Here is a 27,536-nt window from a genome sequence, read left to right as displayed (position 1 = left end):
CTTGCTGCCCAAGACCTGGTTAAGTCTAAACCAGTAGCAAAAATGGGCTACAGTCCAAGCCACTTTCAAGAGATTGCTCTACTATAAAAATCACCTAGAAGAATACAAATCCGCAAAATATGAGTTCAAAAAATAATAAAAGGCACCAAAATATGAGTTCAACATAGAATTCTCAGTGTGTGATATAGCACAAATGGAGTTTGCAGAGCATCACAACAAATTCAGAGAGGGCAATGATTGTCTACAACAGAACTACTAAAATCTAGCTGGATAAATATGGTCAAACCTCCCAGCTTTTAATGGAAGCTGGTTAAACATGGACACATGCTTAAGTCACTGGGAGAAAAGGAGAACTTTGAGAGTTTCAAGAGAGTTTCAAATCCTCTGCAACATTTTCAGAACTTTATTAAAGATGAGGTTCAAAAATACATAAAAGATAATCCCAGAGGCAAGGAAAACAATTACAGAGATCATTGCATACAATAATGTACTGCAGCACATGCTGTCACACAGGAAAAAAGGACATGTTAAATCATGGCTTGAGACATTTTCTGACAGCCTAAAAGATGAGCTGGAATACAATACTGATCATCTGAGTGGTGAACATCAGTGATTTTCAGTTACTCACAGATAAAACAATACAGAACAGCAGGATTAAATTACGCAGTCTGGAGCATCACTCCTGATAATTCTGAGCTCCCATACAGGAAGTGGTTTGTATGCAGATTCCAGAAAGGCTTGGAGGACTTTTATAATAAAACATTTATTTTTTGGTCAGATTCCTCATGAGTGGAAAGTGTACACAAAGGAAGATGACATTCTGAGTTTGGATATTTAAGAACAAAATGTAAAATGTTACGGCCATTACATGCATCTGTGCAAACATCACGTAAAAGCACACTCACTGTGTTTTACTCATGTTTTTTTTTATTCATCTGTGTAAAGCAATGATTAAAAAAATAAATAAATAAAACATAATCACAATATAAACCAAGCCAACCAGAGTATTTCTTCAGGGTGGGCTTATGTCAACACAACTAACAAAAATAGTAACTTAACACCAGCCAGTTCACTAATTTCAATAAAATCAAATCAAATCAAATAAAAAATAAAATAAAATACAACACTCCTACCTTAACTCCCTATTGCAAAAACAGAATATGGAAAAAGCAAATGAATCAATGCACCCATCCCTACAACTCCAAACAAAAAAAAAGAGACAAGAACAATATTTACAATATACAAGACAACAGTACAATAGAATCTGTTGATTCCTATTTTGCTTTGAGACAAGTTGACTCTTGACAGATGTTACAGTATGATAATACAGTAACTCACAAAACAGCATTTCAGATTATTGTACCATCTAATACATTCAATCTATGTTTTAATGTCTACATAATGTTATTCAAATACTTGTATTTGGTATGGCTGCATGCTTTAAATCTATCTAAAGAATGTCAAGTTTTTCCACACTTCTTGCAGGACAAAGTTAGTAAGCTATATCTACATTTTCCCAGAGTCATCCAGTCTGAACTCCTTTTCTCCTCAGGCACCCATACTAGCTCCTCGTGAGATGCTCACTGGCTTTACTATGTCCAACCCCCTTCATAATTATCAGATCTTCCTATATGTACATATACATATATACATACTAATATATATAACACAGACAAAGTTAGTAGCAACAAGTCTCCTTGGTAAAAAGAGAGAATCAACAATTATCATCCAAAAGAACTTGTATTTAGGTACAGACTCTCTCAAAGCCCTGAAGTGTTGCTAGTAGAAAGGTTCAGTCTATTTAATTTAGCTTTAGAAATCACCATTAGCTTTGTTTTATTATAATTCAAATCACTTTTCAGTTTACATAGATTTGCATTCAAGTTTCCCATGCCACATTTATCTTTATGGAATTTGGCAGATGCTCTTCTCCAGAGTGACTTACAAATGTGCTTTGTCATTTGCTCATAGAATCTATCCTAACCAGTACAGTTGGTTAGAGATCAAGATACAATTGAACTAAAATACTGTTGAAATATAGGGATCATTGTTGATGCCTAGAGTGCGCTATCTCAGAAAACGATCAGTGCAATAACAAACAATATCAAACTATACATGCTAGAATTTCTGTTAACATACAGGATCAATGGTCATTCCAAATATTCCAAAAATAGAAAAGTCTTGCATTTTGGATATGGATTTTGCTGTCTGGATAGCCAGAGGAAGTTCATTCCACCATCATGGAGCCAGGACAGGGCATAGTCTCAATGATTGTCTTGCATGAGATTTGAAACATGGTGTCGTGTATGGAGGGGCTAGTCCATTTTTGGCTTTGTAGGTGAGCAAAAATGTGTGTACTTCAGAAGACTGAAGACCACTCATGCTACCGGCATTCTGAACATTCTGAGTATTAAAAACTAATTGTAGCTGACTAAGAACCTGGTTTTATATATCACAACATATCACAGTGTCATTGGGATAAAGGCATAATTTTGTCATCGGGCTTGTCTAAAATGGTCAATTCAACACCTTTCAACAGGAGATGAACAAAAGCAGATTTCCATACAAGAGGAAACTTGGCACTGGATCTGGAATCTGACATGCACCTAGAGAAAGGGAACACACACACACACACACACCTCTAGGTGTTGCTAAGTGAGCAACACCTTTGTAGACTGGATTTCCTAACTTCTGTGTACCATGGGCTCAAACCCAGGTCAGATGGGTGATGACTCCAACAGCTTAGTGGGTGAGCAACCACACTCTAATGATGGTGGGCCCATGTGCAGAACAGTTAGATCTTAGATCAGGTCAAATAAGAGGAAAAACTAAACACCACGCTGAGCGTGGAAAAAAGGAGAACAAAGGATGCCATGGGAGGAAATGGCAACCCCGATCCACTGGGGAAAACCAAACTAAAACTTCCCAAACAAAACCAGAAAACCAGATCCTGTATGACAACCAACCTTTGTGATCATAGACAAGATGCAGAAAACAGCAGTGGTAATAGACACATAAGTCACAAATTATGTAAACATACAAAGAAAGAAATATGAGAAATTGGAAATATATACCAATGACTAAAAGAGAAGATGCAGAACGAGAAAAGAGAAAATCTGGAAAGTTAACACCAAGGTGATAGGGGCTGTGACCCATTATTATACATATATATTATACATATATAATATTTTAATTGAATACTGTATATTATTTTTTCACATAGGTTAGTGCAGATAATTACCCCAGATAAACTCCTGCACATCATTTAAAAATGAGGCTAGGCAGGCCTTACAAATTGCCTTTTTTGGATTTTCTGTGTAATATATTAAATTGTTTATTTACTTAGTTATTGATAAACTTAATTAAATTCCCAAATATAATACAAATCATCTAATTTCTGAACTTTGTAACAGTGTAAATAATATGACATTATTGACTTTCCACATCCAGCTGACACCAGTCAATACAGAACTTCAAATCTGAATATCCCACAAGGTCCTAAGCAGCATGTGGAAAATTCAAAAATGAATAATTACCTTCACTGGAAAGACACCCTTTGTTTTATTAGTGACACATTTTTGTTTTTTGTTTTTCCCCCCAGAAAGGAATGGTGCATACCTCTGCTATTCACAGTTCAACTGCCACCTGGAACTTGAGGACACAATCTGAAATCAGTGATGTGATAAGATAGAGTAGCAGTTTATGATTGCTGTCAGAGTTTCCCGTACTTCTTGAGTCACTGGAAAGACACCCTGTTTTATTAGTGACTCTTATCTTTCCCTCTGCTATTCACTATCAAACTGTCACCTGGAACTTGAGACTAAGTAGTCCTATGAATGTATCCTGTACCTGACTACATTAACTACCATGAATTGAGGAAATAAGGTAGAGAACCATGTGAGAACCATGTGAGCCTTTCTGAACAAAATAGAAGAAAAGTACAAATGCACCCTGCATTACCCACCTAAAGGTCATTATTGTAGCAGAAACTGCACAAGCTGAACTGTTTTTGTGCTTCAGATGATCTGCTCACGACAAGGTCCCTCATCTGTTGACTGGCCTGACACTTAGTTCTCTCATGGAGAGATTTTTCTTTTCTCAACTTTAGGTTCAGTACAAGTGAAGAACACAGCACAACAAGTACTTTAAAAAATCAAGAACCTTATTACAAAGAATCCTTTCTCTGCAACAAGAAGCAGGTCAGTCTTGAGAGGAAAAGCTAACATCTTAAATAGCCAAAACATTTTGCAGAGGGGGAACGTTCACACACTTTCTGATTTGCTTGCTAGAATTTTGTTATGGAGGAGATATCAACTGCTCTCTCTCCAGGACTAGATAGGTCAATAGGTAGGCACTAATTTCAACAACAAACATGTATAGAGACGCACCAGTGTCGTAAAGATATATATATATATATATATATATAAAGCCATTGTTTACAGTTACATATATATATATATATATATATATATATATATATATATATATATATATATATATGTGTGTGTGTATAGTCACTCATGTTTATACTATGCTGCACCATGTAAACCATATTTCCTCTTTTGACTTTGACCTTATTTTGTTTATCCTATAGTCTGTATCAACATTTAAATTCCTCAGATACTGTTAAGCCAAAGTTCTGTAGGTAAAGGTCATAAAAATAACCATGATGAGAAAATATTCTTCTTTTCATCAGAAAACAGTGCCTAATTTATATTAATAAATTATCCACTTTTCCGTCATCATACACCAAGGCCATCCCAGTGGTGATAGGGACACCTTGGGCTATGACTCCTAAGATGGAAGAGTGATGCCACAGATCCCAGAAATGACATCATCAGTCTCAGTCGAAAAGAGCACAATCTTAGAAAGAGTAAAAATACTGCCCCACACCCTCAACCTCCCAGACCTGTGATAGAAGGCCTTGGTGTGAAGTAGAAAAAGATGAGGTGAGACAGGATTTTGTTTTACTTATATATACATATATAATATTTTAATTTAATACTGTATACAATTTTTTTTCACATAGGTTAGTGCAGATAATTATCCCAGATAAACTCCCGCACATTATTTAAAAATGAGGCTGTGCAGTTCTTACAAATTGTCTATATTGGAATTTCTGTGGAATATATTAAATAGTTTATTTACTTAGTTATTGATAAACTTAATTAAATTCCCAAATATAATACAAATCATCTAATTTCTGAACTTTGTAACAGTGTAGATAATATGACATTATTGACTTTCCACATCCATCTGACAACAGTCAATACAGTACTTCATATGTGAATATCCCACAAGGTCCTAAGCAGCACGTCCTCATCTCTGGACACAGAGACTAAAGCGGGGCATTCATTCTCTGGTACAAAGGATGGGCATTGCTAAAAGAATTACTTTTAAAAGACTGCTACTTTTGTATTTTAATTAATCATCAGGGTTTACCTTATTTCTCCAATTTAAAATAGTTCACCCTACACAGGTACAGAATACATTTACAAGCCTACATTACCTCAATTTCCAAGTGGAGGATTTAAGAGGAAAGGAAATTTTCCTTCTGTGGAAAAGAACATGTAGCAAAAAAAAATTTAAACAACAGAGCATGTCTTACCAGTGAACTTGACAACACCCTATGAGCCGCAGGGTGAGCACCTCCTACTTCTCCTTTCTACATAGACTGGATTTCCTCACTTCTGCAGAATCTATCCATCACTGTACAACTCCAGACAGATGCCACCTGTTGAAATCTGCAGTCTTAGCCAATTGTAATCTGGCCCAATTTTGATGATAATATTAACAGTCACGAGACGAAAAAACCTACGCTGCTAAACTGCTGTGGCATTTCAACACTTGTATAGTTAATTATCTACTTTCCTTAAACATGGGACATTTTATGGGTTCAAGCACATAAATGATACAGTGTTTTAGGGGTTCACCCACTAAGAGCTGGGACACTTTTGTAATTGTAAGGATTATTTCTTTTATTGTCCCAGAAAGTGTTGTGTCATGCTTGCAGACCAGAGCATTCTCTGTTTCCCTGGCAACCTAGTCACTTCCATGTTTTCCAGTTTTTGTCTGTCTTTATGGTTTCCTATCTCCTCCCCTTTATTTCCAGCTGTTCTTAGTTTGTTCCTGATTGTGGTCCTATGTAAACCTTGTTCTGGCATCTCTTGTTTGTTGGTCATTGTTTAGGCATATCCAGCTTGATCTCGTTCCTCTTTCCTCTTTCCTCGTTCCTCTATCCTTGTTCCTCTGTACTTTCTCCCTGCGCTCCCTGTTTAGTTACCCTCGCTGTCTATGTTGCTTTCCTTGTTTAGTTTTCTGCTGTTCACTAGTCTGTTGTACTGTTTCTCTGTGGTTTTGTCTACGCTGTTACCTGTTCATATTTGCTTATTTGATTCCGCTCTCTTTCCTCGTCCGGTATTCTCCCATCATTTTGCTTCTGTTTATATACACAAGTGTTATCTAGTTTTCTTTGAAGTTATTATTACTTATGTTTTTGTCTTGGGTGTTGTTTGTCTATCGTATGTAGTCCAGTTCTGTGTTCTCACTGCATGTTCTAGTTTAATACCTTTTCGTTGTTCTCCGTTAGTGTTTCCTTTATGGTTAATTCCCTTGTTCCGTAGTTCTCGCCCTCACCCTGTTAGCCTGTTACTCTTATGTTAGTCTGTTTGTTCTTTGTTCTATTCTGTATTGTTAGTCTGTGTCTGGTATTAAACATATTTAGTTATTCTATACGATCAGTCCCATTCATAACAACATTCTCAGTTAATTTCGTTCCTCTTCACATCCAAGACACTAGCACTGAATATCCCACAAAGTCCTAAGCAGCACGTGGAAAATGTAAAAATGAATAATTACCTTCACTAGAAAGACACCCTTTGTTTTATTAGTGACATGTTTTGGGGTTTTTTTTTCGCCAGAAAGGAATGGTGCATACCTCTGCTATTCACAGTTCAACTGCCACCTGGAACTTGAGGCTACAATCTGAAATCAGTGATGTGATAAGATAGAGTAGCAGTTTATCATTGCTGTCAGATTTTCCCGTACTTCTTGAGTCACTGGAAAGACACCCTGTTTTATTAGTGACTCTTATCTTTCCCTCTGCTATTCACTATCAAACTGCCACCTGGAACTTGAGGCTAAGTAGTCCTATGAATGTATCCTGTACCTGACTACATTAACTACCATGAATTGAGGAAATAAGGTAAACAAGTTACAGTGCAGAAATCATAATACATGCTTTGATCTTTAAATGAAGATTTTCTGCAGAAAGGTTTAAAATGACCTGCTTATCAGAGGTTCCTGCTTCAACTGGATGGCTGAGAACCATGTGAGCCTTTCTGAACAAAATAGAACAAAAGTACAAATGCACCCTGCAATACCCACCTAAAGGTCATTATTGTAGCAGGAACTTTGCAAGCTGAACTGTTTTTGTGCTTCAGATGATCTGCTCACGACAAGGTCCCTCATCTGCTGAATGGCCTGACACTGATGAGAAAATATTCTTCTTTTCATCAGAAAACAGTGCCCAATTTATACTAATAAATTGTCCACTTTTCAGTCATCTTGGACCAAGTGGAGAATACATAAACACACCCACACAGACACAAAGTAATTGTAAACTGATCTGTATTTGTAATATAAGCATATAATATAAGTAAAACAATAAATGAGATTGAAAGATACAAGCTCAGCAATTAATAAGAAACATTAAATATTTTTTTTACAAATGTACCAGAGTACATTTTACAAATGTATCCAACTGAGGTTTTCCACAGTTTTCTAAAGTTTCAGATTGTAGAGAATCCTTAAAAGATGCCAACAATTAAGCACTCTATTACACATATTACTATATAACACAATACACATTTAAATGCAACAGTGTCTTAACACACAGATGACACCTAAGTATACTAAGCAGCTGCTTAGGGCCCCTTGGCCAACAGAGGGCACTGAAGGGAGCTTAAAATATATTTAATCAATGGTAATCATACAAAAATGCAATATTATGTTAGCTAGCTGACAAGTTAATATCACTAATTTAATCAGTTCCTGCTCTCTCTGTCAGAGCTGGTGTCCTGTTCATGCACATGCATAGTTTTATTACATGATTTATTCAGAAATAGTTATTCAACTTTGTCATTATTTTTAAGAATTTACATAGTTTATATAATATTATCAATTTTTTATTTATTTAAAACATATTTATATAAGATGGAAACTTTAATGAGGGAGGTATTGTTTCTTGAAGTTATTGATTTTAATTATTGTTGAGCTAGACTGACAGCATGTGAATGATCAGGCACTGACAATAGTCAGTAGTAGTGGAGGTGTCAGGGTGGTGGGGCCACAAATCAAATCCTGCTTATGACTGAATATAGGCCCTGCCATTACACACTTAATACGTTTAACATGGACATTAATAAACATAAAAAAACATTTATATGTTTGTATCGATATTTGGAATATATTTTTGTATAAAATTTGTATAAAAATATGCAAAGACAAATCATTAGGAAATTATTATTGAAGCAATAAATAATTAATGAAATGCTTTATTATATTGTTTAATTAATAAAATCTAAGTTTAAACAACTTATTGAAATGGAAATGGATATTGTTAATATTTGTATTTATTATTAAGTTAAAATCATTTACATAACTATTTATCAATTCATTTAAATATACAAAAGCACAGACACACACACACACACACACAAATACACACACACACAAGCACACAGCCATATCTGTAGAAGGTTTGAATAATTTGGAAACTGTTAACTCCTCCTCTTCGATTTGAAGGCCTGTACCTATAAAAGGTGTCCCTTTTTCTCAAACAGCCACAAACTAACTCTAGTTATTAAACCTTGAAGTTTAACATTTTGTGAAGACTTCAGTGAAGGTATGTGCTTTTTATTAAGCTATTTTTTTAAAAGCTTAGCAGCTGTCTTGTATTGACTGGAGTTTTTATAGTTCATAGATTGTTCTTTGATGGTAAATTGATGAGTACATATACTGTAGTAAAGGTAAGAGGTAGCAAAATGTAAAACTGTAGTATGGAACAAAAACAGGATGTTTCAGACAGGAGACTTATAAAATATATATACATATCAAGAAAACTGGTTTCACCTTCAGGAGCAATTTGTTTGCACATCTGATAAAGGGATGAAGGACCCGTGAAATAACACATTATATATTAATATATACTACAATGTATACTATGATTATGAGATATATATATATATATATTGTAACGGTGAGCTCTAAGGACGCATGTGCAGAGACGAGCGAAATTTATTAGGGGCAAATCCAAAGTCGTAGTCGTTAGGGTAGTCCAGGGTCAAAGAGGCAATACGGAGATTTCGGAGATACATGATAAATAAACCAAGGGCTAAGATAAACGAAGGTTAGTAAAGACACTAACAGACAGGGGAAGGAAGCTATAACAAAGACGCTAGTAAGAACGAACACTAGGATAACACTAGGATAACAAAACAGGCCAGCATAAATGAAGGCTTTGAAACACAGAGGGGCTTTGATACAACCACATAAATACACGCATTCAAATAACGAACCGCCAAAAAACACGGAGAAGACAGGGTTTAAATATATGAACTTAACAGGGTAGACGGGCAGGTGTGAGCAATCAAACGAGGGCCAGAGAAAACGAAACTACGGAAGGGAACTAAAATACACAAGACACGGAAAACATGGAACACAGAAGCTGGGAGGGACTAACCGTGACATATATTGATATAATATGTATGTATAATTTGCTTTAATATTATAGAAGGTAATATGAAATTATGTAGAAATCAGAAAAAATGGAAATTTAAGGTGCACGATTATGACCGATTCATTATAGGTAATGAATAATAAAGTAAATATATATACGAACTGTAACAATAGAACAAGAATATAGACTCAATGTACAAACTATATAAATGTAATAAAAGTAATATGAAATTACGAGCAAATGTGGGTCATTGTTCATGAGATGTATATGACTGTTCACACATAGGATGAAAGATCATTTAAGGTGCTGTTTAAAGTGCTGGTGCTTGTGGAGGTCAGTGGTGGGATCAGCTGGCATGGAGGAAGTTTAGATAGTGTGTGTTGGCGTCATTCATAATACACACTGCCCATGGGAAGAAGCTTCTTTTGAGGTGTTCGGAGTTCTTCCTCAAGCTGGAGTAGTGTCTTCCTTATGGCAGCAGTGTAAAGAGGACATAATGTGTATGGCTGGATTTTGTGATGATCCTCCAGCACAGCGTCTGGTGTAGATGTCCTGTAGGTGTATAAGAGCTCCACCAATGATATATTCCACAAATCACACCACCTACTGCAGAGCCTTGTGGATGTGGTTGGTGCTGTTTCTGCTCCCTATCAGGCTGCTTGGTGTCGTGCTGTGGTAGAAACTGGTGGTGGGTGGTGAGGGTTCAAATCTCCTCAGTCTCTGTAGTAGATAAAGGCATTGCTGCACTTTCTAGACTGTTGAGTCTATGTGATGTGTCCAACGTTTGAGAGTGAGGTATCTGAAGCTGCTCACTCTCACTACTGGTGTTGTGTCACTGGTGAGGAGCAAGTAACTTCTTGACTGCTTCCTTGTAAAGTCTACCACCAGATATTTTGTACTGCTGACCATCAGTAACAGTCTGTTGCTGTGTCCGTACTGAGTCAGATACTGCACTGAGTGAGATCAATGTTGTGATCAGTCCAGTCACAGAAGTGTTGCCAGCAAACTTGACGATGGTGTTAGAGCTGTGTGTGGGAACATGTAGAGGGAGTACAGCAACAGGCACAGGACACAGGACGCATCCCTGTTGGGCTGTAGTATTCAGTCTGAGAGTGCTGAAATGTGCCATCCTACTCTCACTGCCTGTGACCTGCCAGTCAGGAAGCTGTAGATCCACCTGCCCAGTAGAAGTACTCAGTCCCATGTCCACTAGTTTTCTTGTGAGTATGTGTGTCATATAGTGTTAAATGTCAAACTGTAGTCAATGAAGAGAATTCTGGAATAATACACTTGCCTGCTGGTCAGATGACATTATGAGGTATGATGGAGGTGTAAAATGGCATCATCCTTTGATCTGTATGGATGATATGCAAACTGTAGAGGGTTCACGTATTTTGGCAGGGAGGAACAGATGAAGTTCTTGACCAGTTTATCGGACCATTTCATAGCGATGGGAGTGAGTGCTTCTGATCTAGTGATAATAGACAGTGCTACTTGTTTAGTGATGATAGTGAGTTCTACTGTTGTAGTGATGGAAGTGAGTGCTTCTGATCATAGTCATTTGTCGATAGTCACTTGGATAAGAAGAAACCACCCTCTTCTCTAGCAGAAACTACCCTCTTTTTAAGGCATGTGGGGACAGCAGACTGAACCAGAAACATGTTGAAGATCATCATGGACATGTTGAAGAAGGTGCTAACTATAAAGCACAGACCCTGAATAAGCATATACAGTCTGGACCTGACACATTTATTACAAACATCCTCTTGATCACATTTCTGACAGTACACTCTGTAACGAGTGGCAGGTCTCTCCTGTAGCTATACTAAAAATATTTTTGTTTATATGCAGGTACGAGAAAGATGCTGCTCTCTGATTTGCTGAATGATTTTGCTCTGTCACTGTCCTTAAACACTGAATAACAATGGTCCTAAGTATAAGACTTTCTGGAGGGACAGATGACATGTTGATAGTTCACATCACTTTTTTAAGGTTTGCTGGTTTTCTTAGGTGACAAGACTTTTGTCAAATGTTCACAAAATGATGATTGTCTCTTCTCAGAATTGCTCCTTTTACTTCCCTGGCCCCATTTAATCCCTGCAGATGGACACCCCCATAAGGTATTTTTATGATTTTACTTTTTTTTTTTAGATTTTATTTTTTTAGTTTAATCAAATTGTGATTGTTAACATATGTTAGAGTAATATAGTACAGTAATTTTAAAATAGTATTTCAGGTTAATGTACTATTCACATTTTTCTACATTTTTATTTACATTTTGTATTTGTGAATGCTTATTCCTGTCTGTGCATGATCATGCTACATTGGCCCAACCCAACAAAACTTCAGTTATATCTACTGAATCAAGACACTTTCATGACAGTGAAAGACACCATATATGAAGGGTGGTGTTAAACATGACCAGCGGGATTGGGGCAAGACTGTTTTACCTGTTATTGTATACTGTGTGTGTAGCAGTGAAGTGAGAATTGGCCACTCTCTGAATGAGGATGAGAGTCAACATGTGGCCAAAAGGAGAGCAACTGTTCTTCAGTGTCTTCAGCATCACAATATATCCTGCAGTGTGGTGAATCAGATTCTTAAATATATTCCTCAGTCTTATACAATTGTTACAATTGCTTTATGCTACAAATAATTATGCCTATTTGAATCTTTGCTCAAACCAGCATATTGGGAGTGTAATATAAGCATCTACAAATAAATATAAAACATGTTTTTGTTCTTGTTTTTACTGGTGCTGTAGGGACACACATGGCTTTAGTTTAGTTTAGTTTTAAGATTAGGATGTGACACCCCTGCTCCTCACACAACTCATAGGGTGGTCACATTGGAGTGCTGATGCTAACATTATGTCATTCTCTTCAGATCTGTACAATATCTGTACATATTTCAAAACGTTGACCATCAGTATTATATCTGTGAATGTGCCTGGTCTTCAACAAGCCTGTGTTACAAAAACTGTTTGAAGCTTGTGGACTGACAGGGGGTCTCCTAGATGTGTGGTGGGTTTAGGGTGTGTGTTGTGTTCTAATGACTGCAGGACGAGGTACCCAACATTGCTGTGCTGGGCTCTGGTGGTGGGGAGAGAGCTATGATTGGATTGCTGGGGTCACTGAGCCAGCTGAGTGAAGAGAAACTGCTAGACTGCATCATGTATCTCAGTGGCGTCTCTGGATCTACTTGGTACTGATACTGAACATCTAGATATTCTAACTTCTTAATTATGTCCACACATAGAGCAGCACCTCAGTGTTCATCCTGAATATGGCACATCATTCATTTCTATAAAAAAACTAATTCTTTCAAAAATGCACATAAACAAATATGAATTAAATGTACACATTCAACAAAAGCAATTTAGTATCCATATTTGTCAACTCTATTCCTGAGGGAGAAATCCAATTATATGAGACCTGTAGGTTGTACCTTTACATTAAAAACATTGTGTTCCTTTTTAATGTAAATATTGTGATGAGGGTGGAAAGGCAGGAGGCAAATACAAGCCATGGTTCACATGACACAGACGTTTATTAACATGATGAACCAAACAGCAAACATGAAGAACGAAAACTGCTTTGACTGATTACCATACAAGGCAAACCACAGCAGACACAGTCTTACAATACTAAGCATATGAGTTAAACACTGACAAACACTGACTTACATACAAGCACTTAAATATACGTGCTAATGATGAGAGAAAGGTGTAGCACATAACCAACTAACGAGAGGCATAAGCAGGTAGATACACACACACACACACACACACACACACACACACATCACACTGACATGGGGAGGAGTCAAGGAGGAGGTGGCCATGCTGTCACAATTGTGTTCCTTTTTAATGTAAACATTATGTTGTTTTTAATGTAAAAATTGTATTCTTTTTAATATAAACATTGTTATTGTTAATGTAATCTTTGTGATTCTCCCTGATCTCTGAAGGTGCATGGCATCAGCGTACCAAGAACCAGACTGGTCCAAACAAATGGAGACAGTGAAACAAAACATCATCCAAAAACTTACGAGTGATCAAGTCAACTACCACAAGACATGCTGCAAATTAAGGAAAATGTGTGAAAAGGACAACTTCAGCATAACCGATATCTGGGCAGTATTAATTGTGTCTAGTGTAGTGAAAGAGGTAAGAACAGTGTCCACAGATCCAGTAGTCAGAAAGTACGTTTTTAAGAGCTATTTTCATGTAGTGATTCAAGATGTATACACTGCAGTCTGTAATGTCTTTGCAGATTGATGAACAAGTTCTCACAGAACAGAGGGGTCAGCACACTAAAAACCCATATCCCATCTATACAGTGATTGATAAGAAGTCCAAATATGACACACTGTGTAAAGGTATTTTTTATGCACATGTGTATGTGTGTTTATATATGTGTATGAATGTGCATGGGTATATGATTAGGGTAGAATTACATTTTTATAGTTTGTAGGTGCTTGTTTGAGATCACTACATGAGTATAGGGGTATGATAGAATTAAATGTTTATATTGTCTGTTTATAGACTCTTGGTTTGAGATCACTCCACATGAGTGTGGCTACTCCCTCACCGGAGCCTTTGTGGATTCCAAATGTTTGGGAAGTCGGTTTGAGAAAGGGGCAAAAACTGAGGAACAGCCTGAGCTTGACATGCTGTACATACAAGGTAATACCTGAAAAAGGGGGTGGGGTTTAACCTTCACTCTTCTACACTTCTTATGAATTTTGTAAATAAAGCTTAAGAAACAGATTAATACCTCTAAGAGTACCTGCTGCTCTTTCCTCTATGGAGTGAGATTTACACCAAAACACTTTGTGTTTAAACCTTCAAAGCTCTTAGAAAGAAGACAGTATATTTTCTATAATTTTATATATCTAAAACAAATTGCCTCCTGTTATGCCATGCTCAGAGGTGCAGCTTGTCTTTTTATTGAGATGGTTTTTAATATCCAGGTTTGCAAAAACAAATTGACAGTTACCAGCTGCACATGTTGATGAATCAAACTGAATTCCCTCTCATTATAGTACAGGGATTTCCATTTGTGCAATTTTTCGTCTGTTTCTTTTATTATTGTTATTATTTTTTATATGACATCACTGATATTGTTGATTCTTGCAACAATTTTCATTATTTAACCACAAGCCAAGCAATTCTCACGTTGTTAAACCATTAGAGTCAAACTTCATCACATTCCCACCAGATGTAAGTTTGAAATGGAGAAAAGATGAAAGTGCTCAGTAACTATTCTGTTGAAATGTGCTAATTTTATGATCAAATTGGATCTTACACAGCTCTCATATGTTAATTTCTTTTGAATCTACAGGTTTGTGTGGTAGTGCACTAGCTGATGGAGAAGAGATAAAAAAAACAATTTTTAAGGGGCTACTCAAATTGAGCACAGGTCTGAAAAACTTAGTTTTAAAAGGTAAGTTCTACTCAGCACTTGCATCCTGCCCCAATCCACCTAACAGCTCAATTCTGAAAAAAACAAAACAAAAAACAAACACTAATTGTAAAGGTCAATCTGTTTATTTTAGCAAATATATCAGCTAGCAATGATGATGAGCTGGTGATGCATACCCTCCTGGAGTTGAATCTTCACTTCTTCAATGGAGAGGATCTTAAAAATGACATAACCAAGATGAATGAATTACTGAAAGGTTGTGTTCATATAAACATTTCATAATTCAAAGAACAGTGCATGCTTATTCAAACTAACATCTTCATTCCTAACATCTAATCTGAAGTAATAAATAAGTATTTAATATAATAACTTAATAATTATGGGGTTCTGCTGACCCAATATTCAATATGGCTTTTTATAATAAGGTATTATTATTTAGTTATTATTATATCACTAGTTTGTAGTGGCATTTAAAAAGATACACATGATAAACATTTTCTTTAGAAAAGCATGATAAAGAAGGAAATGAGGTAAAACTTCAAGAACCAATCACAGATGAGATCTTAAGCAACTACACACTGAAAGTGTGTGATTGTCTCCCTCACTGGTTCCCAAAGACAGTGGGTGAGTAGTGACCCAGAGCTGTGCATTACTGATGGATTTTCTAAACAATGTGATTTTAGAACCTTGGATTTGTAAGGGACTTCTTTTGGTAATGTATTTCCTTTTTGTGTGTACATGGCAGAAAGTAAAACTAACACATCTCTTCCTAATCCTGTGTGAAACTACAGTTATGATAGAGGAGCTGCACACATCCAGTAATTCCAGCAAGATTTGGGATTTGGCTTCTTTTGGTAATTTTTTTTTTTTGGTATTTCCTCTGTGTGTTCATGGCAGAAATTGTGATTCTTGCTTTCATTTAATATTCAATTAGCCTGTGTGAAACAAATACACTGGAGGAATGGAAGAACAACTACTTTTCCTGGTGTTTCATACTGTTTCTTCATAGTACTAATGAAAAAAGACATTTACTGAGTGTAAAATAAATATTATTCAAATAATTAATTTATTATTACATTATAATCTGATTTCCTTTTTTTAAATTTTCTTAACCTTTGTTTTAGAATGACCAAGTATTCTGTGGCAATTCATAAAATCTTATTCAAGAAGCCAAACTCTGCTCAATCAATTCTATGAATGTTAACAGATTTCTTCTGATTTTTACCAGAGCCTGTAGTGTGGAATAAAGGCAAGGCCTGGTAAATGTCATCAGGAAGTGACAGAGAACTCCAGAACTCCATTAAACACAGATCATGTTAGTTCAAGACAAAATGGTGGCAGCTCTGTCCAAATGTGATATGTGTTACAAGGTCTTGTTAACCAAGAGACATTAGGACTTGTTCTGGAGTGATTCTATATACTCTAAATATTTATGTTATTAAATGCAATTTGTTTTTTCTACTGGTAATTTGTGCCTGTTGAAATTCAGAACTAAGATCAGGTAGAAGTGCCTCGATCTGTCTATTTTATCTTGTCAGGCATTGTGATTGCTAAATGCATGAGGAAAGTTTGGCAGTGGGACTGGGGAACACATTACAACTTTCTCTACAAAATGACAGGTGGGAAATAATTCTACTTTTCATTTTGTGGTTTGATGCTTTTTTGTGTAATGGCTATCTTGTCTATGTCTCCCTCAAGGTTATGTAAAGGTTATCAATTTCATATTTATTAAATATTTATTATTATTGTGTGTGTTTATCATGGATAACAATTTTTAACATTCCAGTTTTAAAGTTGCAAGGTATCCATAACAAAACAAAATCTTCTTGCCAGACTTCTACCGTAGAAAGGTTTTATTTATTGAATCATAAAACCTCAATTGACTGAAGTGACTCCAACTGTCATTTAACAGCCTCTCTGTTGAGAGTCCATAGTATGTCTGTGTCAGTTAGTTACTCACATTTTGTGATGTCCTCCACTGGTTCACACATGGATTTTCTTTAATCTTTAATCTGGGAGATCCTAATTTAAGATTCATCCAATCACTTTAGTAACCCTTCCACATTAATTTGTAGCCCAACATTGCCATCATTGCTGTCTGTCATATCTACTTACAGACTCACCAGGACCTTACTGACTTGCTTCATTTCCTCCATTTTCTCCCACCATTGTAGAAACCTGATTTATTAGAAGCAAAAAAGGAAATTGTACAAAGTGCCTGAACAACTAACTTAATCTTATATAATTAGTATTCTTTATCTTTCATTAACAGTTGATGAAGTTCATCCCAGCATCCTAGAGTCAAAGACAAGACAATATGAGGACACTGGTCTGTTACTCAACTCACCCTATTTCTCTGTACTGAGAAAGGAACGCAATGTTGACCTCATCATTTCCCTTGACTTCAGTGATGGAGATCCCTTTGAGGTAACACACACACACGTGCAGACACACACGCGCACACACACATGCGCACACACACACGCACACACACACGCACACACACACGCACACACACACACACACACAGAGACACTTACTTAAATATTAAAGATACCCTACAGTTAAAAAAAAAAAAAAAAACCCGAGTAGGACGAGCAGAAAGTTTAAAACCAAAACTATCAGGCACAAACAACAGAACAGCTTAGACACTATACAAACTGCTGAAAGAGACTTTGCAATGATCAACAGGCACAGGTAGATTTAAAGAAAACAATAAGAGAAACTACATACAGGTAACACCAATAGACTGGGTACTGAGAACAGACTGGGGCATTATGGGGAGTGGGACGTTATGGGACAGGCTGGAAGCCTCAGATGTGACATATGAAATGATCAAGTGTAAACAGGCTTTTTGTTTATATAGGCAGGTATTTAGGTAAAACATGGTATGAGACCACAGCACCACGAGCATGAATAAGTTTTATATCTCAGGGTCTGAAATGCTAAAATCTTACATACCAGCATTATGCCCAGGGAGTACAACAGAAACCAGGAGTACTCATCTGAGGCATTTTATTCACTGGGGACTGGAAAACATTAGCAGTTTTAAATGTTTTAGCTGTCTTGTGCAGTTTGTTGTTAGTGAAATAATTTAGCGACATCATCACCATGTATCTAGCTAAATAATGAAATTTGTTGCAATGTCATAGACAGTATAAAGGCTTAAAGTGGAAAAGTACTATTTCATGTTAAAGAGCACATCAGCTGTACTCAGACTGAGCGGTCATATACAGTTGTGGTCAGAAGTTTACATAACTTTACATTACATACATTTTCATGATGGACCCTGTTCTGGGTTGGTTCCTGCCCTGTGATGGAATCCTACTGTGTTCTGGGTCAGTTCCTGCCTTGTGCCCTGTGCTGCTGGGATAGACTATGGTCCCTCACACACCTGAACTAGAATAAGTGGTTTAGAAGATGAATGAATATCTCTAATCTAGCTCATATATTTAGAAATATTTTAGAAGCAGTTTAGCTAAAATTAAATTTTCATGCAACGCTTCTCCCTCATCTAACCTACTGACAGACCAGCTGGCCAAGCTAATAGCACAACTGTACAGGAGTCTATAAAGATGCCTTGGGAAAAAAAATAGATATTAAACATAAAATCCATCTTCACTACAAGATTCTTGCTCATTCTCATGAGTTGGAAAAAAATGAAATATTTTACAAATGCTTGTGGTGTTTTTAAGATTTTTTATTGTTTAGCCACAGCTATTTTAGTAGTTAATTATGCAATAAATTCATATGTTCATACAAGATTATAAATTTCAGTTAGAACTGTTATTGTAGACACAAACACACATGCACAGTCACACACAGCTAATTTGGGGCATTCTGTTTTACCCCTTATAGACAGTGGATAAAGCTGCTCAGATGTGTAAAGATCTTCAGATCCCGTTCCCTACAGTTGAACACCCAGAGAATGAAGAAGAACCAAAGGACTTCTATGTGTTTAAGAACAACCCCAATGCTCCAGTTGTGATTCACATCCCTCTTTTTAATACTGTTAACTGTAAAGGTAACTATAATATTCAGTAAACAGACCTTCATAAGTGTATCCAGCTTCATTATCTAGCTTGTGCATGCAAACTACAAGCGCAAACAACATGTTTCTCTAATCATGAATTGAAGTAACTGTAAAATAGCAATACTGTAAGTGACTGATGTTTGTGTTTCCTCAGGTGAAGTTAAGATGTGGAAAGACATATATCACACCTTTCAGTTGTCTTACAATGATAAAATGATCAATGATCTTTTGAAGAAAGCTGGTCTAAATATCACAAACACAAAGGAGAAACTCCTGAAGGAGATAGAAGAAGTCATTAAAAGGAAGAAGCATTGGACAACAAAACCAAATTAAGAAATGCATTATTTTGGAGAATGTGACAACATACATCTTTATAACTGGGTAGTCTATAAGCATTCTATTAATTAATCAACAAAAGGTTATAATCATTTTGTGTCTGATTAAATAGATGTTGTTTGCTTTTTTAATAAGTACTCTTTGGCCATACATCTCTGGAATAAGGAATACAACTTCTTATTGTTGGTACAGGAATTTCAGTTTATTGCTTTTAACTAACTGACATGTAAGAATATTAATACACAGTGAGTGTTATTTCATGTATGGATATTAATGGGTATATAAATTTGATAGTGATGGTGCCACAATTAATCTCATCATAACTTTTATTGACAATTTATTGGGGTGTTTGTACTGCTACAGTTGCTTTTAATGTAACTGACATATATAAATATTAGTACATAATCAAATATTCATGTATATTGTTGGACATGGATTTTTTAATTTTTTTTTTTGGAATTCTAGCACATTTTGTCTCCAACTGCCTCAATTGAGCAACAGAGTTGTTTCAGTTTAATTGATCTAAACTGTGTGTTACATCTTTACTGTATTTGTATTGGTTTATTTGGTGTCACATCAGAAAGTCATAATCATAAATAAATTGCATGATTTCAGAAAGATAAGGTTGCAGTTATTCCCAACAAACTTGCTTTCTAATCAGTACTTTAAAATATAAATTGTAGTTCTTTCAAATCTATTAAGTCATTGAAATGCAGGCAGAGGTAGATACACAACACCTATATTAGTTTTGCCTAGATCAATATGAAGCTTTCCTTTTATTCCTCTCCTGTTTCCCCTCATCTCCTGTCTATTTGGAACTGCCCTGAGCACTTTATATTCCCAGATCCCCACTATGTGTTTATTTTAAAGTTAGTTCCCCATATGGTGTTTGAACATATTCATCAGTATACAAGGTTGGTCAGAGCAGTATAACATTCTGGCTGGGTCTGGATGTAAACTATGTGCATATCTCTCCTGCATTAGGACTATACTTTGTCCCATCAGGCCCACCCGGCCAACACAGCCTAGTAATGCTCAAACCCAACAGGCCCCCATAACCTGCTGATCCTCAAACCTACAAGACACACCCAGCCTTGAGCAGATGAGTTTGATATTGTAGTGAAGATAGACAAGTTATCCCTCTGATGGAACTCTGGCCTGGTCAAGGTAGGCTTTCTCTCACACCTGGGCCACGGAGACAGGAGACAGGACCCCTCTGGTGCCATAATGCTGAGCATCAAAGACATTAATAGCCTAGCTGATAACGTATCATGCTGTCCTGGATTTCTGCCCCTTCCCCCTCTACTTTGGTGTCATAAAACTCACAGATTGGAATGCAGGAAGCTCTGTCAAGCTTGGTTATACTTCAAGCACCTGTGATACTTCAAGTAACTAATTCCATCAGAATCAAACCCTTACCAGGACAGCCAACATTTTTCTTCCCACAGCCACATGAGTAGATTATCTGTTGTTCATCCATATCACTTAATTTGTTTGTTGCACACCTCATGCTTATTGTAAACAAATTGTTAATCACTCCTAATTGTGTTTAATAGAAATGTGAACCAATTAGACATTATATATAGACAGTAGTTTGTAACTTGTCCAGACGTGGTGTAACGCAGGGAACAGATATGGAAGGAAACTCACCAACAGTTGTGCTCTGCCACGTCATGAAACTGGAGACAAGGCATGGGTTGCTACAAAAGACGGCTGGGTGGGACATGCAAGCAAGCTGAGTCTGAAATATGCCTATACTGTACTCAGTCGGTATTAATGAATTCACTTATTGGATAAGGATGTTGGGGAGCAGCCGTGCATCATCGGCCTTCCATGTGTCGTCCCTAAAGCCTGTGGTGTAGGGACGCCTCTCTGACAATGAGGACCCTTCGGACCACTGCCGTGACTGCTGGAGATGGAGGGAAGACCTGCCTATAAGGTGCAGGCTCTGCTCAATTCAAGATGGAGAGGCAGGCAGCTGCAGTAGCTCATAGGCTGGTATGGCCCAGACGAACATTGTCTCCCAGATACTGGATCCCAACCTCACTGCCTCCTTTCACTGAGAACATCTGCAGAAGCCTGCTGCTCATTGGCCTGGGTGACCATGCTCCAGGAGGCTGGAGGGATCCTCATGGGGGTTCTGTCACAGTAGACTGGCCATCCAGCAGGAGGGACACGCCCACTCCTGCACATACCCACTCAACACCTGTTCCGGTCCCAATCACCAGCCTATTAATTCTACTCACCTGTTCCTTATTTTCCCTGTCCTTATTTAAGCCAACAGGTTTCTTACATTGGAAACTACATATAGGTAACACCAATAGACTGAGGACTGAGAACAGACTGCACATTGCTACCAAGCTACCTACTGCTCTTCCTCACAGTGAAAGCCTATGTCTTAATCATATCTGTTGTCTTTTTACCACTGCTTTGCAGTCTGTTGCTTTGCTTTATTTGAATCGTGGAGAATAAGGACTCCTTTATTTTACGCTTGCCTCTCATTCCCTCTGTGCTGCTAGCATCACACCAAGCCCAGATTAACACTTGCAGGTTTTTTGCCTGATTGCCTTATCTATATACCCTGCTATTTATGTGTGCAAATATGTATGCAACTGAGTGAAAAGTGACTTCCAATTATGACTGAATACAACTTGAATAATTTGAGCAAGCATATACACCTGTCAGAAACTTCTAGTTGGAATGAAAGATTCACTCCCTAAGGCTTTGAGAACATTCCTTCAGAGATAATCAAAGCATTAATAACACCAGGACACAATGTCCTCTGTGAGGTGGACCTGCTGGGACAAGGTTAAGGCACAACCCACACCAACACCCTGCACCCCATGAGCAAACCATTTAAGTGCATTTCACATCTTAAAGCAAATATTATAGGACAAGAAACATTAAATAGTGCAGGAATGTGAGTCACCAGGACTGTAAGGAACATTTCTGTATATCCCCACACAGATCATAACTGGATATAAATATTTACTAATTAGTCAAGTGCATCATCATGTACCCTGTGCATGATATATGACAACATGTAACTTACCATTGGAAGATGGGATAGTACTTATCCTTCTGTTCTGTGTCCTTCTGTTCTGTTCTATGCAAGAAGCATAACTTATGTGATGTCTGCTCTGCTGTGTTAAACACCCCAGACATTTCCCAATAAGCACCAGTCCCCATTTCTTACTGCGGGGTTTGTCAACTGGGAGTTCATGGTGGCATTGCAGGCGGTTTGTGAAAGAGAAAATAGACATTTAATTCATTTAAAATTTTATATTTTACAAATAATTTTTTTTTATGTAATAATACTTTGTGACCTTATACGTAAAATATAGCAGAAGTTGTAATAACAATATTTTAAAAAGAACGCATCTATAAATGTTTTCCATAAGTAAAAAATATGGCAAATTTTATTTTAAAAGTTTACCTTAATGTCAATCTGCTTAATAATTAAGGGGTACTTAAGCAAAGTTCAAAAATTGCAGCAAGGAAAAACTATGAAAATGAATTTGAACAAAGCTAAAAACATTTCCCTTCTGTCAACAGTTATATAAGTATAAACTGGGTTTTCTGATCCGAGAAAGAAAATGAACATGAAACAATATTGTTTCCAATTAAAGTGACTTACAGTGGGTGAAATAATTATTGAACACGTCACCAATTTTCTAAGTAAATATATTTCTAAAGATGCTATTGACATCAAATTCTTACCAGATGTCAGTAACAACCCATCCAATCCATACATGCAAAGAAATCATAGATGTCCATTAATTAAGTTATGTGTAATAACTTAATAATGAGCTTACTGGTTTTACCCATCGTGAGATGTTTCTTGAGTGGCACTTTGGTAATGAGACATCTTTTTATAGGCCATCGCTTGAACCAGCTGATATTAATTTGCACTAAGTGGCAGGATTGCTTGCTAATTACTGATAGATTTCAGCTGGTGTCATGACTTCCCATGGCTTTTTGCACCTCTCTTTCTTCATGTATTCAATACTTTTTCCCTGTGTCATTTCACATTATTATACATAACAATTTATGGACATCTATGGTTTGATTTCTTTGCATGTGTGAATTGGTTGGGTTGTTACTGATATCTGGTGAGAATTTCATGTTACGTTCAGTACTTATTTCACTCACTGTATACACATGATTCTTAAACTTGGATCAACCCAGAATAAATGTTTATTTATGCTCAGACCAGCACTCACCTTTTTTCAGAAACATTTACTGGTATGTCCTGGTATGGGTGCTTCTTCCCTTTTGGTTCAGAAACAACCCAAGTTCTCAACCTTTCCTGTGTTGGAAGTTAGTCATCATCCTGAACAGATTCCTCTTTAAACATCTCACACATGAGTCGATGTCGCTTGTTGTGTTTGACCATTTCATCAACCTTCTCTATCAGCTGACAAACTGGCTGCCAGTTGGTAATTTTGTCTAACTGTTTAAATCTGAGATGTCTCCCACGGCATTCAATTATGAACATATAAAAATATTCATTTTTTATTTTTACATGGGTATAAAATGCTCTGCAAGCAACTGGTTGAGACAAGATTACTATATTTGTCTCTTGATGTTTTTTCTCAGATGATGGAAAATCAACCAGATCAGGAGAGAATGATGGTGGTACCAACTGTAGGACAGCTTTAGGAAAACTGTGAAGTCTTTACTTACAAAGTGCCTCCCAACTACAGAAGAAGAAAAAGCATTAGAAGCATTATTTAATGACACAGCCATCATTTTCTCTGTATGACTCAGAAAGGGTTATGACATGTCTGGTTTGACGTTTGAGACACACCCTAGTCTATAGAAAATAGACACTGGAAAGTCACACAGTATGAAGTGATTTATAAACGTTTTAAGTGCATTGAAGAAGTATTCAGTACAAATTGTAATACAACAGACACGAACTAGGCACGCGCTAGATGGGAGCTCGAGAGTTAGATTTATTTACAGCAGTATAATCCACAGCCATAGTCAGAGAACATGCATAGGTCAAAATCCTAAAACAACAAAAACAAACCATATGGGGCAGGTGCAAGGAGAAATGAGAGAACAGTCCAAAACTTACAAAACACAGGTCAGTCCAAGAAAGCAAACAAACCCGAGAGGAACTAGGCAGAGATGATATCCAGGAGACAAAACAGACAGACATGAACAAGTAACGCTCAGTACACAGTGGAAAGACATGGCAATACTTCACAATGAATGAATGAAAACATAGATACTTACAAACAGACATAATGAGAGACAGGAGGACACATTCAGTAATCAGGGCAGGCAGATTGGATGAGAGTGATGTGATTGGTGGAACTGGATGGTGTCACAGATGGGCTGCTGGCAGGTGTTTGCTGGGAAAAGTAGTCAGGGACAAGAAACACGACTGTCGTAGCATGGCCCTTTCTTCCTAGACTCCTCCCTATGTTCGTGTGATGATGATGATGATGATGATGATGATGATGATGATGATTATTGTGTGTGTGTGTGTGTGTGTGTGTGTGTGTGTGTGTGTGTGTGTTATTTTATGATATGTTGTTAGGCAAGGATGAGATTCTTTGCACTATTTAGAAACTAGATTATAGGAATGCTACCCAAGTCCAGTGTATTCACCTGTATGGGCCACACTTGAACCTTTGAAAAGCCCTTTACATCAAGAAGCATGTTTGATAAGACTTCCTCTAGAAAAGTATGAAAATGTGGGTTTCCTAATTTTGGAAATCATTTTCAGTTTTACAGCCATACACAGAAAGAAGGCACTCACATTAAATAAATAAAGAATCCATTCAGTTTTTCTCCTAGTATTGTAAGTATCATTATAAAATATATGTTTTCTGTGTATGCTCTATATTTAGAAAACCAGAATTAATTCTTCCTTTGGTCATTTCTGATTTTTAGTTCCTTTCAGTTATTCAGGCTAATCCCATCAGAATTTAGCCAATGTGTCCCATCATGCACATTTAATTCAGAGCAGTGGGAGCATTTTCACCTTTCACTTTCAGCACTTTAGAGAAACACCTGCACCAACACCCCACCTTCTCTGTCTGGTTCTCCTGACCAAGCTATACAGTCAATCAGGGAGCAGCAGAGATTTGTGAGTGTTGTGTGTGGTAATGGTTGCTGATGTCTAAATATAAATATTATTGAGTTGTATATTTCAATTGCACACATTGTTTTCACATGCTGGTCATACATGAAGTAAAACATCTGACTCAGAAAAAAACCATGCCATTTAAATCTGCCTTATTCAGATCCTCTCTATATCAGTTTAATCTATAGTCCATAAATAGAGTCATTACAGTACATAACTACACTATGGTTGATAAAGTACTCACTATTTTTGCATTAAACATTATTTTGTATATGAAAATTATCATGTCTATAGTACATCTTACATAAAAAGCTGTAGAAAATGGATATACAAATCACTGAAGTGAATTAGATGATAAAAAGGAAGAAAGCAGGAATGTTAAAAGCAAATGTTCAAGTAATAAATGCTAACAGAATGATGACAGCATATATATATATATATATATATATATATATATATATATATATAGCTGCTACTACTACTACTACTACTACTACTATTACTACTACTAATTATTATTATTATTATTATTATTATTATTATTATTATGACTTTTCCTGCAGTGATTCTATACATTTAAAACATTTACTTATAAAAAAAGACTGAAATTTGTTTGCCCAGTTTCCACTGGTAATCCATATTTCATCTGGTAATCTCTTCCTTTTGAAAGCCAGAACTAAAATCAGGAGGTAATGCCATAATTTGTCTATTTTACCTTGTCAAGATTTTGGAGCATCATTGTTAAGTGCATAGAGATAGTTTGCAAGTGGGACTGGGGAACAACATACAACTTTCTCTACAAGATGAAAGGTAGGAAATAAAATCCCCTGATATTCTATTGTGGTTATGTAACCAAAGCACTGTTTTATTGCAGATTTGCTTTTATATGATAGAATATAATGTCTCTTATTTTATAATTAGATGTTTCATTGGTTACAATGTACATTTTAGAAATTCACAATCACCGCCCTTCCTTGTGTTCACCTGTGTCTCGTCTTCCCCTAAACATTCTATATTCTCATTTTCCTACCTTGGTTCTTCAGTCTTTGTTGTTTTTATTATTTGATACTTTCCTAATTTGACAGCCTGCATTTGTTCCTTGCTCTTCGCTGTTGTTTAGTTTGTTCATGACTTTCTCTCATTTCGTTTCATATAGTTATGGCTCAATGACTATCGACTGCATAAGCAACAACACTATTTGAGTTCCTCTTCAGAAACACTTCTCCACTGTGTAGTCTGTTCATGAGTTTATGTGATCTTATGTGGATTACCCTTCATAAATTATTCTCTATTGTTTAGTCTGTGTGTGTCTGTATGTGGATATATGAGTTACCTTTAAGAAACGTTGCTTGACTCAGCACTTAGGTCCCACACGAGCTTCCTTCTAAATCAATGATAAACATTCAGGATCTAGTTCTAATTTAAAGTTTATCGGTTTAATGTTTATCATTTCATTGCAATTTTTAATATTTCTGTTAAATGGCTGTTTCAGTCCATCAGGCCTAACAATCTTACATGTCTACCCCAATAAACTGTTAAAAACAGTTAATACTGACATCAAATATTTAGTGTCTCACATGTTCCTCCTAAACATGGCATACTTATTTCTACATAATCTTCATTAATTTCAAAGATGCATAAGAAAAGGAAATTGTAAAAGTAATACCTGAACAAATAATTTAAGCTTATATGAGTATTGTTTGTCTTTATTTTCTTTATTAACATTATCAGTTGATAATGTCAAGGACAAGACATTATGAGGATGCTGGCTGTTACTCAACTTACCCCATTTCTCTATACTGAGAAAGGAACGAAACATTGACCTCATCATTTCCCTTGACTTCAGTGATGGAGATTCCTTTGAGGTAACAAAACACATACACACATGGTCCAATTTCTTAA

The 27,536-nt window shown here is 36.5% G+C and overlaps 1 protein-coding gene across 1 annotated transcript; it reads left to right on the top strand.

Annotated features, from left to right (window-relative positions):
- The first annotated feature begins 12,836 nt into the window (after window positions 1-12,836).
- LOC118241144 (cytosolic phospholipase A2 gamma-like) lies at window positions 12,837-24,207 on the top strand. Its single transcript, XM_035525058.1, has 14 exons — window positions 12,837-12,943; window positions 13,709-13,907; window positions 14,014-14,119; window positions 14,286-14,426; window positions 15,085-15,186; window positions 15,299-15,421; window positions 15,670-15,789; window positions 15,911-15,942; window positions 16,290-16,308; window positions 16,704-16,784; window positions 17,438-17,592; window positions 19,024-19,189; window positions 19,353-19,506; window positions 24,186-24,207. The coding sequence occupies exons 1-14, from the start codon at window positions 12,852-12,854 to the stop codon at window positions 24,205-24,207; spliced, it is 1,512 nt and encodes a 503-aa protein (XP_035380951.1). The 5' UTR covers window positions 12,837-12,851.
- The last annotated feature ends 3,329 nt before the right edge of the window (window positions 24,208-27,536 follow it).

Source organism: Electrophorus electricus, chromosome 4 (genome assembly GCF_013358815.1).
Source record: "Electrophorus electricus isolate fEleEle1 chromosome 4, fEleEle1.pri, whole genome shotgun sequence".
NCBI lineage: Eukaryota > Metazoa > Chordata > Actinopteri > Gymnotiformes > Gymnotidae > Electrophorus > Electrophorus electricus.
The sequence above is the reverse complement of the archived record's forward strand: the minus strand, read 5'-3'. Positions and strand labels throughout refer to the sequence as shown.